This window comes from Rosa chinensis, chromosome 1, assembly GCF_002994745.2.
Source record: "Rosa chinensis cultivar Old Blush chromosome 1, RchiOBHm-V2, whole genome shotgun sequence".
In the NCBI taxonomy this organism is placed as follows: Eukaryota; Viridiplantae; Streptophyta; class Magnoliopsida; order Rosales; family Rosaceae; genus Rosa; species Rosa chinensis.
In genome coordinates, this window is record NC_037088.1 from 37987832 (window position 1) to 38001165 (window position 13334).

At 35.9% G+C, this 13334-nt stretch overlaps 2 protein-coding genes across 5 annotated transcripts; one reads left to right on the top strand and one right to left on the bottom strand.

The window, feature by feature from the left end:
- Positions 1-243: 243 nt before the first annotated feature.
- LOC112197422 lies at positions 244-3316 on the bottom strand. 4 transcript variants are annotated; one of them, XM_024338109.2, is made up of 3 exons: positions 3101-3316; positions 2509-2673; positions 244-403 (listed from the first exon to the last, which is right to left on the bottom strand). In XM_024338109.2, the coding sequence occupies exons 1-3, from the start codon at positions 3175-3177 to the stop codon at positions 376-378; spliced, it is 270 nt and encodes an 89-aa protein (XP_024193877.1). In that variant the 5' UTR covers positions 3178-3316; the 3' UTR covers positions 244-375. The 4 variants fall into 4 exon arrangements, 3 of the variants coding, with proteins under 3 accessions (XP_024193877.1, XP_024193849.1, XP_024193892.1); XM_024338081.2 differs by having other exon boundaries at positions 244-510; XM_024338124.2 differs by lacking the exon at positions 244-403 and adding an exon at positions 519-1497.
- A 105-nt stretch (positions 3317-3421) lies between these two features.
- Positions 3422-5222, top strand: LOC112197358 (probable mannitol dehydrogenase). The gene is made up of 5 exons (XM_024337991.2): positions 3422-3612; positions 3717-3830; positions 3959-4472; positions 4567-4720; positions 4807-5222. The coding sequence occupies exons 1-5, from the start codon at positions 3521-3523 to the stop codon at positions 5010-5012; spliced, it is 1080 nt and encodes a 359-aa protein (XP_024193759.1). The 5' UTR covers positions 3422-3520; the 3' UTR covers positions 5013-5222.
- Positions 5223-13334: the final 8112 nt, after the last annotated feature.

The window sequence follows — 13334 nt, forward strand, 5'->3', positions numbered from 1 at the left end:
ACTGCGTAATCAAATTAAGATTTTATTTATTGATCACTTCTCTTAATTTTTATTAATATATTCCTACTGATATGTCTTGATTATGACAAGTTGCATCCCCTCCAAACCTCATTAGTTAAATCCACAAGCTGCTGGTTTACCAATATTTGGGCCGCATATAAGGTAGCCCTTCTATGTTCTTTGGGTTAGTTTTTTTTTCTCTCTCTAAATTGTACGTAATAGATTCACAATCATAAGCTAAGAAATGTTAATTCAAAATGTTATACCTTCCATAGTACAAAAGCTGGTGTTTTAATCAGACTTGCATATTTACATATTTCAAAAGTAAAATTTTTACTGGTATTACTATATATAAGTTCTTCAGATGTATCATCATCATCTGATGTTGATCTGGGGGCTGCCACTGAAAGATTGGATGGTAAGAGAAGAAAAGAGTGACTGAAGTTGCCATTGAAATGTATCTTGAATATGATCAAACAGTAACATATAAGAAGCACTTTCCTTCCAACCCTATTTAATATCAAACAGACACAATAGCAGAAGTAATATTTTGGTCATTTCTCTAATGTGAACTTTAATTTAGAATAAGAGGAGGTAATGCTTAAAAGAAAATATGTTTTAGACTTTAGAGCATTAATCTCCTCAATCAATGTTATTGGAGAAGGCATTAGAAACTGACCACTGTTTATATATAGTTTGCATCTGATTTATCTGTATCTAACTTTTTGTTTTCTTCTTGATATTTTATCTGTATCTAAGGTCTTTGTTTTCTTCTTGATATTATTAGAAACAGAAAATTTGGACCAAGAAAGTGTTGAAAAAATATAGTGGTATCTAAATTTGAAGATTTGAATAAGAAAAACAGATATATTGAGTAATCTAATCAATGGGGCCTAAGCAATACTGATGCAGCCAAAAAGCCAGAAGAGCCGTACAACAAAAGTCAATGGTCAGAAATTTCATGTCAGCAAAGATCTGTAAGAGGACGAACTACTAATGCATTTCACAGGACATAGAACCTACCTCCTCAACTGATTTTGCATTCTAGCAATCTTTATAGAACTCTCAATCCCCAAAACACAGCAGCTCAGCAAGAATATTTAACTTACATTAGCAATACCGTATGTAAGTAGAAGGTTTTTTGAAATATGAACCAACATGGGAGAGGGAATGACTGCACTGTATACACACCACAGGTGGAAAAAGCAATGGAACATTCATATTCACACATATAAACATGGAAGTGTCAAAACCCTCTCTATTGCATATAAAAGTTCCCATTCAAATGATGTTGTGAATTCTTGATAATAGGATTGATGTACTGCAGAGTGCGGACAAATACAGATATCACAATTCCTTGATGATCAAAAGGATACAGAATAGCAAACTCTATACATATATCACAAACACTTAGACACGTAGAGTAAAAGCTCAAAGATTATATTTTCATTATCAAACTTTGTCAGCTCAAAGTTTGTACCGTCATCCTAAGTATCTCTGCAATCAAACACACCACTTTTTGAATGCAATTGACAATACCACATAAGACGGAGAATTTTGTTTTAGAAAGAAGAAGCACCACAATCAAAAACCCATTACAGCAAACTTATCCAAATACAGAAAGTATCAGAAATTCAAAGAACCTAGTAAGAACATGAAATCAAAGTTTGCAACTTCAAACAAAATGCTCGACAATAAAAGCCATAGCTTCTGGTAAAGCAGTAATAAATGATTAGGATCTGTATCTTCACATTGAAATTTAAACAGAAAATGAAGTTTGGTATTTTAAAGGTGTAAATTGTAACCAAAGGAGGCCATATATCTGACTCTGATATAAATAATGAAACATAGAATGAAGCAGACTTCATATGAAGGTTTGCAGAAAGATTGAACTACCAGAATTCGTCACCTCAGAGCTCACAAAGCAACAGTTCTCATGATGGTGGAAATAAAATGCTGTAAATAAATTTGAATAAAAAAAAAAAAAACAGAACAAAAAGATGCAATTTATCTCACTCTGACAATTTTCAAAACAGATTATGAATCAAATTAATCATGCTCTCCAATGCAATGAATCAGAGTTCATGCAATTCATAACATAAAGAAGTCTATGAACTTAAGTGATGAAACACTGAATGAAGCAGTCCCCATATGAACGTTTAGAGAAAGGATTGAACTACCAGTAATCCAGTATGTATCAACACCTATGATCCATCACATCACAGCAAGAGTTTTAGACCAATTTGAGTTTGCTTAAGCAGAACCATATTAAAATAAATTATAATTAGATGTTTCTTTTTTTCATTTTGTGTCAAGAAACCTCACTGAGATATGACAGGTCCACATACACATGGAAACTATAACATTCAGTTGGAGTAAACATGGTTTGGAAGCTCTGGTCAAATTACCCTAGTAATCTTTACACGTTATGACACAATGCAGATGTATTTGCAGACATATGCGTCCACATACACAAGGAAACTATATCATTCAACTGAGTAAAAATACCTTGTGCACACCACGAAATCCCCAACCCCTCTTAGGATCCACTCCTTGGGATTCCATTTCGTATCTTTCAAGCCACCTAAGAAAATCGTCAAAATCTTCTTCAGCACCAACTGTCGGTTGAGCTGCTCGAGTACCACAACTTTGAGCTTCTTTGCCTGCCCACCGCTGTAATACAGCTCATGTTAACCATAGACGTACACCAAATGATCTATCTAAAACAATCAGCCTCCACATACACACACTCACCACTATTTCAGTGCATGTTAATGTGTACATTCTCATTGAGATCACATTATGTAAAACAGTAGCAATTACCTCAATGACAACCCAACATCAAAAACATCATAACCAAAGCCTCACGCTTTATGATCCAGTACTCAATTTTGCAGAAGGTAAGTACCCATTCTCTCTTCATGACAAAACAGAAAGCATAGAGAGTGAAATTCTATATAATCATCATTAAATCCACATGATCTTCGTTACAAAGAAAGCAGAGAGAAACCATCAAATATTTATAGACCAATTGGGAAATTAAAGATTCAATTTTGAAGAACCCAACAATAAATTACCAAGAAATTGAAATAGAGCTTACCTCAGTATTGGAAGTATTATCGGCGCCGGACCCGAACTATTGATTGGAAGCTCGATCGTTCCCCCTTTCTCTCTCATCGTGCGAAGCAAAGAAGCATAGTCACATTCAACAACAAAATTTTATTTCATTAAACTCGGTCATACCGTTCTGTTGACCGCTGACGTCAGTTTAATCTCTTGAATTTTTTTATTAATTTGCTCATCCAATACGTCATCATCTCTTCGACATTCTATTTTCCTCACCCAGTACGTCACCCCAGCCCAAACCTAAAATCTCCTCCCTCTATATATAGCATTTAACTCCATTGAAGGTAGCTCATATACTTCCATATCTGTTTGTTTCTCACCTTTTACTAGTCGAACTACATTAAGCCTCAACACCAAAACCATCAGTTAGGAATCTGCAACAAAGAAAATACTGATGTCTAACGAGCAAGAACACCCCAGGAAGGCATTTGGATGGGCTGCAAGAGATTCATCTGGTGTTCTCTCTCCCTTCAGTTTCTCCAGAAGGTACATTGTCAACTAGTACAACACTTCTTCCTCTTCAGATTAAACCATATATAGTACATGTTTGTTTTATAGCTAGTTCTGAAGTTCAACCGATTTGATTGCAGGGAATCCGGAGAGAAAGACGTGACATTCAAAGTGTTGTATTGTGGGATTTGCCATTCGGACCTTCACATGGTCAAGAATGAATGGGGCTTCTCTACCTATCCTCTGGTTCCCGGGTACGTTCGACCTATTCCTGCACACTCTTTACTAGAATAACTGGTAAAGGTGTTTACCATTTTATTTATATTAATGCTTGAACCCTCTTCAGTAATCTAATATATATGAACACAATTTGGCAATGCAGGCATGAGATTGTCGGTGAAGTAACGGAAGTAGGGAGCAATGTACAAAAATTCAAAGTTGGAGACAAAGTCGGTGTTGGATGCATAGTTGGAGCTTGCCGATCTTGTGATAGTTGTACCGACCATCTTGAGAACTACTGCCCCAAACAAATACTCACGTACAGTGCCAAGTACTATGACGGAACCACCACCTATGGCGGTTACTCTGACATTATGGTTGCAGATGAACACTTCGTACTCCGTATCCCGGACAACCTACCCCTTGATTGTGCTGCTCCTCTCCTATGTGCCGGAATCACAACCTACAGCCCGTTGAGATATTTTGGACTTGACAAGCCCGGCATGCATGTGGGTGTGGTTGGCCTAGGTGGTTTAGGCCACGTCGCAGTGAAGTTTGCCAAGGCAATGGGAGTGAAGGTTACAGTGATCAGTACGTCCCCTAATAAGGAGGAAGAAGCAGTTAAACACCTAGGAGCTGATTCGTTTTTGGTTAGTCGTGACCAAGATCAAATGCAGGTAATTATTTGAACAAGTTACATCTTTTACGACTTTTAAGTGGATTATTCAATGAACAAGTTACTTAATTTTTGTTTCATTGATTAATTTGTAGGCTGCCATTGGTACCATGGATGGGATCATTGACACAGTTTCTGCACAACATCCTCTCTTGCCTTTGATTGGTTTGTTGAAGTCTCATGGAAAGCTTGTCATGGTTGGTGCACCAGAAAAGCCTCTTGAGCTTCCAGTTTTTCCTTTACTCATGGGTAAGCATGTAACTACGAGTAGTTGGCTTTTCCGGTTATCTTTTGCATTGTAGGGTTATTAACAGAGCTAATGTTCGATTTAACAGGAAGGAAGATGGTAGCTGGTAGCGGCATTGGAGGTATGAAGGAGACACAAGAGATGATCAATTTTGCAGCCAAGCACAACATAACAGCAGACATCGAGGTCATCCCAATTGACTACTTGAACACTGCCATGGAGCGCCTTGCCAAAGCAGACGTCAGATACCGTTTTGTCATTGACATTGGAAACACACTAAAGGCTAGATCTTAAATTCTCCAAACCAGACTGTATCAATGAAGAAATAAGAACAGAAGCCCAGACTGATCTGGTGCCATAATCATTGCTGTTCTTTCTACAGAGCATTTTTTGTTGTTCGCTACATTCATTCTTTTTCTTCTTTTAAACTCTCTTATCCTCATCACATTATAAGCAGAATGTAATGATTACATGAATAATTTACTGCCTTCTTTAATGATTTGATATAAATGAATATTTGAATAATGTTACTGCCTTCTTTTGTCATGTTATGTGCTATATAATCACTTCAAATTTTTGCTCTATCTCTAATCCCTACTCCTAATGTAAATTCATCAAAAACCAAAAGAACTGAAAACTAATATCTGGTACAAAATACATGGAGTTATCAGCAATGATGGCTGACTTTAAGATTTAACTCTAAAGGTTGAATTTCTCCTCTATCACGATGTCAGAAACTAAAATTCAAGAGATTCAGTTTTAGAGGACCAGAACAACTGCCAGAAGTGCCATATGAACTCCCACTAGAACAATCGATCGGGGTATGCTTTAGACATTCTACAACCAAAAACCTCCGCTTTTGCAGCTTTATTGAGAACGTTGTTGCCTCAAGAATGACAGGAACATGTGCAAGAGTAATTATTAATGACATTAAAAAAAACATATTAAGCAAAACAGAGTATACACTCAAATAAACAAAAAGTATTATTTCAAATAAATAATGTCATCTTCATTTTAATATTATTGTATAACTTTCTAAGTTTTTCCTTGTTTTTCTTGTACTTTTTGTTCTATTGATCAATGACCGATTGAACTTTTAAGGTTTTGAATCTGAAATAGGTTTTTTTGTTATCTTTTAATTACCTTGTGTCTCGACCACGAAGGTTTGGATCTTGATTTCCCTCCTAGATGCCGATCTACTTGCATCCAACACCAAGGTCCCAAGACAAGACCCGGTGTGGCATTATTGGAATTAATTTAAAAGCAGCCGTAGTTTTTAGCTTATGAAAGCTGCTATTTACGAACTTTTATAAGCAGCAACTTAATGATGTAACTTTTGAAAGAAGAGATTGTTTTCTAGTTTCACAAAACACATTTTGTTTCTTAATTTATAAGCTAAGCAACTTTTTGCACAGCATAAGATGTGCAAAACTAGACTGAAGCCTATAGCTTGCCAAATCCACAATTCTGAGCCGAGATTCCATGTGGTAACAACCAAAACATTAGCCACAATGTAATGCCAATGAGGTCCATAAGCTCATAAATCGATTGCTTAAGCCAACCAAATAAGCAAGGTTGACACCCATCAGTATATTGTAAGAGAGGTCGCACCAACCACCTCTAAACTTGGATCTAGAACGATTTTGCGAGTCTCTAAGAATCAATGTGAGAAACTTTCAGAATGGACACGCATGGACCCATCAGTATTCAATACTTTTTTGGTTTTTTTTTTTAATTTATAAATTAAATTACGTAATTATGTATTGTAACATCCCGACCCGAATTAATAGAAGAGAAAAATAAGACAACACCATCTACTAGATCCATACCTGGATCAATATTGATTGTATCCATTATAATCAGAAAATTCGAAACCTTTGATTCACCAATCACTGTCCTAAGAGAAGATTCGTCCCCTACTGCACAGGGTTGAATGACGAACTTCCCCCAAGATACAACAACTCTTCGAGCTCCGTCGTGCAGTTAAGAAGCCCTATTGAACCTTTATCACCCGTGCACTCAAAGCGGTGTATAAGTAAAGTATGTATATATATAGTTTGTAAGAATATCTTTGGTAGAGGTATTTGGCTAGAGTGGTTGCATTATGGTGAATTATACCGTCATGTATACCCTCATTATCCGACGATCTAAACTCTCACACATGTGCATGTTTCATGTCTCACCATATGCCTTCCAACCATAGCCACGTACCCTTATATAGGGCACACTTACCATACCATCAATAACCTCATTAACCATATAACGGTCAAATAATAATTAAATATTTAAAACATAAAACCGTTAAACCATAAATAGAGAAATAAACAAAAAAAAAAATAACCCCTAAAATAAATAAATAAATAAATAAAATATATTTTAATTTTAAATCATAAAATTTCCAACAACATTTGTTATTCTGAATGTATTCTTGGTATTGATTCAGGGGGCATAATTGTTGGTTCAAGAGTATATTTGAGTTCCTGAGGATAGGAGCTTTAAAATGAAAGTGGGGGGAAGACTTTGTTGCAGAGGTAAACTGTGAAAGAAGGTCCTGAACAATGCTAAAATATTTGAATACTGCCCAACACATGCCATGACCTCAAGTAACAATGTCTTACTAGATTTAACTAATTGTTTCAGGGGTGAACCCACTAACTTGGAGTAGTATTAAGTGTATCTTTGGTAGAAAAGTTTCAACAAGCTTGACTGGAGCACTCAAAACCTCAAGAACTAGGCCTCTGATGATGCAGTTCTAACATCAACCACTCTGAAAGCAGTGTTTCACTACTAGCAAAACAACAATTACCCACGGATTTTAATCTGTGGGTAATAAGACTTTCTCACACAGATTTCAGTGTGTGATAGCTTTTACACACAGTACACGCACAGATTGGTGTTACCGTGCGGTTTGGAGGGGGGTAATGCTCATCTCACACGGATTATGTTGTCCGTGTGAAATACTAACGTGGGCCCCACTATCTTTCCATAAATATAAATTACAGGAATGAAATGCAATCCGTGTGAACAACTCTATTTCACACGTATTTCTGTGTTAAATATGTACCTATCTCACACGGATTTCTGTGTCAAATATGTACTCATCTCACACGGATTATGTTGTCTGTGTGAAATACTAACGTGGGCCCCATAATTCCATAAATATAAATTACCGGAATGGAACGCAATCCGTGTGAACAACTCTATTTCACACGGATTTCTGTGTCAGATGTGTAAACTGTATTTCACACGGATTTCTGTGCTGGTTGTAACTCACACTGATTTCTGTGTCAAAACTTATAACTATTGACACGGATTTCCGTGTGAAATTCCAATACTCTTAACTCACACTGATTTCAGTGTGTAATAGTGACAGCATGTTAAAAAAAAAAATTCTGCTGGGATTGGCTTCGTTAACCTCCCAACAAGCCTTGGCCTTGGTACCTCACATTTTCCATCATTTCTTGGCTTTGTGATCATTTCCCAGTCCCATAAACTTATCAGTGAAGACTCCGGGATTGGCACTTCTGCATCTTGAACGACCTGACCATATTGAGATCGCCAGTTCTCTTCATCCCATGAACCACCTGGGGAAAATATGATCATATGTTTCAATATATTATGCAACCGGTTAACTAGAAGCAAATTTGCTTAAACCAAGAACCCTACAGGTTAACTATGTGCTACTTATCAAAACAAAGGGGGGCAATCAATACGTAGAAGCAACAAAATGGCAACACCTTCATCAGAGGCGGTGCTTGACGCTGGAAGGATGGACTGGAAGGAGGCGGTGCTTGACGCTGGAGGCGAGCAATCTGGGTCGACTATGCCGGTGGAGTGGAGGGAGGCGGTGCTTGACAGTGGAAGTGAGCAGAGTCGGTGCGTGGGTTGTTGCAGGGACTCAAGGAGGCTGTGTTAAACTCGTCGGAGGTCAGTGATGGTGGAGGTGAGTCACGGTGGTGACCGGAAGTGGGTGTCGAATGAGAGAGAATACAGTTCTAGTTCCTCTGTCCTCCATTAAACCAAAAAAATTTGGAGATGAGAGAGAGGGAGGCAGAGAAGAGGAGTTGGGATACGAGAGAGAGGGAGAGCAGTGGGCGGAGGAGCAGAGAGAGGGTGAGGGAGGGGGAAGTGGGTGGAGGAGATGAGAGAGAGAGGGAGACATGAGAGAATTCGGAGGAGGCTTTAGATTTTGGTCAAGTGTTTTCTGGTTTTAAGCAACATTATGCACAGAAATCTGTGTGTTTATAGTATTTCACACGGAAATCCGTGTGAAATACATTTGCATTTACTACAGATATCCGTGTGAATTTACCTCGGTAACCCAATAGCTATCATCAATTGTTATTTAAATATTTACAACAGCACCCACAGTAATCCGTGGGAATATCCAAATATTGAGCGGGAATAAATTGATTGGCCTGCCCTTGTTTTTTGAAACTAAATAAGCGGAATTTCCACGCCGATCCGTGTGAAATACATTTACCTTTGCTACGGATATCCGTGTGCATTACCTCAGAAATCCACGGAAATCCGTGTGTAATACTACTAGGGGAGGGAAATTGAATTTGTTCCAAAAAAGTGAGCGGGAAAAAATTTACCACGAAAATCCGTGTGAGATACATATATATTTACCACTGATTTTCGTGTGTATTTATCTCGGTAATATATAACTGTCATGTTAATTATTGTTTACACGGAATTCTGTCTCTATTCTATTTTTTTCACACAGAATTTAGTAGCTAATTTTTCTTTCCACACAGATATCCGTGTCTACATTTCACACAGATATTCGTGTGTTGCTCATTTCATAGATAATTCTGTATTAAACACTTATTGTAAAGGAATTCTGTAGCTAATAGAGTTTTTCACACGGAATTCTGTAGCTAATGGTTCTTTTCACACGGAGTTCCGTGTTAACATTTCACACAGATATCCGTGTGTGTTACTCATTTCACACAGATGTCTGTACCAAAAACCGGTCAACCCTTTAAACGCTTCTACTTCCCTAAAGGGAGCCGACCCTTGAGGAGATAAAATTTCAGAAATTTTTACATTAGTTGATATAGCTTCTACCCATGAGAGCATGAGAGTTTACAGATAAAAAAAAAAAGTTACGAGTGAGCGGTTATGAGCATATTAGTTTTATGTAGTATTTAAAGTTTAGGGTTGACCTACTAGATCGAAACCCAAACGACGACGAAAATAGCTGAAATTTTGAACACAACCATTTATTCTTATCATGATAACATCCTATGGTCGATTTTGATAAAGTCTATTTCCTACGCATTGTTTCTTATGGAAGGTATACTTTCATTATAACTAATAAACTAGTTATACCACATTAGTAGACATATAAGAATTTTGTGCCATACATGTGATAAAAATTGAAAATTGATAAATTTGACATTACCCATCTATTTATAGCGTATTAATAGGTATGGTGTAAAAAAATTAACTCAATCCGCCGTTCTTTCAATATCAAATAAAGTGGTTAACCTTATATACACCTATACTTCTCTAAAGGGAGTAAAACCACGAGGAGATAAAGTTTTCAAAATTTTTACATTATTTGGTATACCTCATATTCATGAGAGTATGAGAGCTGACAGATCGAAAAAATAAGTTGCGAATGAGCGGTTATGAACATAGTAGCTTTATGTGGTATTTAGGGTTCAGGGTTGATATAATAGATCGAGACCTAAACGATAACAAAAATAGCTGAAATTTTGACCATAACTATTTATTCTAATCATGACAACATCCAACGGTCGATTTTGATAAAGTCTATTTCCTCCACATTGTTGCTCATGGAAGTATACTTTTATTTACAACTAATAAACTAGTTATACCACATTAGTAGACATATAAGAATTTTATGCGAACCAAAAAATAAAAATTGAAAATCAATAAATTTGATATTACCCATCTATTTATAGTGTATTAATAGGTATTTTGTAAAAAAATAAACTCAATCCACCGCTATTTCGATATCAAATAAGTGGTCAACCTTATATATACCTATACTTTTTCACACGGAATTTTGTAGCTAATTGTTCTTTTCACACAGATATCCGTGTGAAAAAGTTTTAGTTTTTACACAGACATCTGTTACCGTTATTTATTCACACGGATTTCCGTTGATATTGTTATTGTATAAATTATTGTGGGTCCAATTATGCTCATTTCACATTGATTTCTGTGGCTTTTAAGTACAGTAAATCAGTGTGTGTTGTTATTTTGCCATGATCAATTGTCATTCGATTGTTTACACGGAATTCTGTCTCTAGTAGACTTGTTCACACGGAATTCTGTAGCTAATTGTTATTTTTCACACGGATATCCGTGTTAACATTTCACACTGATATTCGTGTGTTACTCATTTCACACAGAAATCTGTACCAAAAACTTATTGTAACGGAAATCCGTCCCTCCATAATTCACATAACATAAAAAAATTAACGATTTCTCAATAAATTTGGCATTACCCATCTATTTATAGCGTATTAATAGGTATTGTGTAAAAAAATTAACTCGATCCGCCGTTATTTTGACATGAAATAAACTGGTCAACCCTTTAAACGCTTCTATTTCCCTAACGGGAGCCGACCCTTGAGGAGATAAAATTTCAGAAAATTTTACATTAGTTGATATAGCTTCTACCCATGAGAGCATGAGAGTTTACAGATCAAAAAAATAAGTTACGAGTGAGCGGTGATGAGTATATTAGTTTTATGTAGTATTTAAGGTTTAGAGTTGACCTACTAGATCCAAACCCAAACGACGATGAAAATAGCTGAAATTTTGAACACAACCATTTATTCTTATCATGATAACATCCTACGGTCGATTTTGATAAAGTCTATTTCCTACGCATTGTTGCTTATGGAAGGTATACTTTTCATTATAACTAATAAACTAGTTATACCACATTAGTAGACATATAAGAATTTTGTGCAATCCAAAAAATAAAAATAAAAAATTGATAAATTTGACATTACTTATCTATTTATAGCATATTAATAGGTACGGTGTAAAAAAATTAACTCAATCCGTCGTTCTTTCAATATACACATATACTTTTTCACACGGAATTTTGTAGCTAATTGTTCTTTTCACATTGATATCCGTGTGAAAAGATTTTAGTTTTTACTGTTGCTTATTCACACGGATTTCTGTGTGTAGTCTCCGTTTTCACACAGAATTCTGTAGCTCATTGTTCTTTTCACACGGATATCTGTGTCAACATTTTCACACGGAAATCCGTGTGTATTACTCATTCCACACAGAAATCTGTATCAAATACTTATTATAACGGAAATCTGTCCCTCTGTAATTCACATAACAAACAAAATTAATGATCCCGAAATAAACTAATTTCGGATTTTCACACAGAAATCAGTGTAAATTGATCTGCACACAGATATCCGTGTAAAAATATTTTATCATTTACACAGACATCTGTTACTATTGTTTATTCAGATGGATTTCCGTCGATATTGTTATTGTATAAATCACTGTAGGGCTCAATTATGTTCTTTTCACACAGATATCTGTATCAAATACTTATTGTAACGGAAATCCGTCCCTCCATAATTCACATAACATAAAAAATTAATTATTTCGAAATAAACTAATTTATAATACGTACAGAAATCAGTGTGAATTGATTTTCACACAGATATCCGTGTGAATTGATTTTCACACAGATATCCGTGTGAAAATGTTTTAGTTTTTACACGGATATTTGTGACTGTTGTTTATGCACAAGGATTTCCGTTGATATTGTTATTGTATAAATTATGGTGGGCTCAATTATGCTCATTTCACACGGATTTCTGTTAGTATTTCTATTTCACACGGATTTCTGTGGCTTTTAACTACAGTAAATCCGTGTGTATTGTTATTTTGCTAGTAGTGTTTATTGCGATATCGGTGATGTAAGGACATATACTTACCATGTTTATGCTTAAGTTGCCAAGGAGATAAAACGGGAGCCTAGAACTCACAATTTCTGTTACAAGAAAATATGCTATATGTACTATATTTTCTAATACACTATATAAGAGCAATAATTCTTGCAAAATCAAGCGACTCTGATGATGTAATGAACTAAGAGTTTATACAAGCTGGACTAATAACATTATACATGCAAGAATTATTGCTCTTATATTTTGGATTCAAGTGTTTTGATTTCTATATTAATGTATAACCTCACTCACTAGCAATTGTTCCCATTACTTTAACAGAACTCCCCTCTCGTATCATCAAACCGGCACACATTAATACAACACCAACATTATTTGATCCAAATTCAGAACAATCCTTGTCATACCTTCTTCAAATTCCACTAATTTACCTGCTATTATTACATTAAGCAATGCCATCTCTCACTTGAAGTACAAATACTGATATTTAAAATCTTTACCTCTCGGTTGTATTGCTCAATATCTTCGCGAATAATTTTACTAATTTCATTCTCTAGCTAGTATGGTTAACCTGCACCAACTTAGGGCAACTAGGGTCCGTCAATCCTGCCAACTATTACAAAATGGATTGGGTTCAAACCGAACTAATAGGTCGGTGTCGACAAAGCCTTTAATTGAAATAATTTCTTTA

Bases quoted from the DNA above. Each gene is read 5' to 3' on its own strand.
- LOC112197358 (XM_024337991.2), top strand. From the start codon at position 3,521: ATGTCTAACGAGCAAGAACACCCCAGGAAGGCATTTGGATGGGCTGCA. The intron at 3,831-3,958 runs GTACGTTCGACC...TTGGCAATGCAG, and splicing joins ACCTATCCTCTGGTTCCCGG to GCATGAGATTGTCGGTGAAG. The intron at 4,473-4,566 runs GTAATTATTTGA...ATTAATTTGTAG, and splicing joins GTGACCAAGATCAAATGCAG to GCTGCCATTGGTACCATGGA.
- LOC112197422 (XM_024338081.2), bottom strand. From the start codon at position 3,177: ATGAGAGAGAAAGGGGGAACGATCGAGCTTCCAATCAATAGTTCGGGT. The intron at 2,674-3,100 runs GTAAGCTCTATT...GCTGTATTACAG, and splicing joins ATAATACTTCCAATACTGAG to CGGTGGGCAGGCAAAGAAGC. The intron at 511-2,508 runs GTATTTTTACTC...GATATTAAATAG, and splicing joins GATTTCGTGGTGTGCACAAG to GGTTGGAAGGAAAGTGCTTC.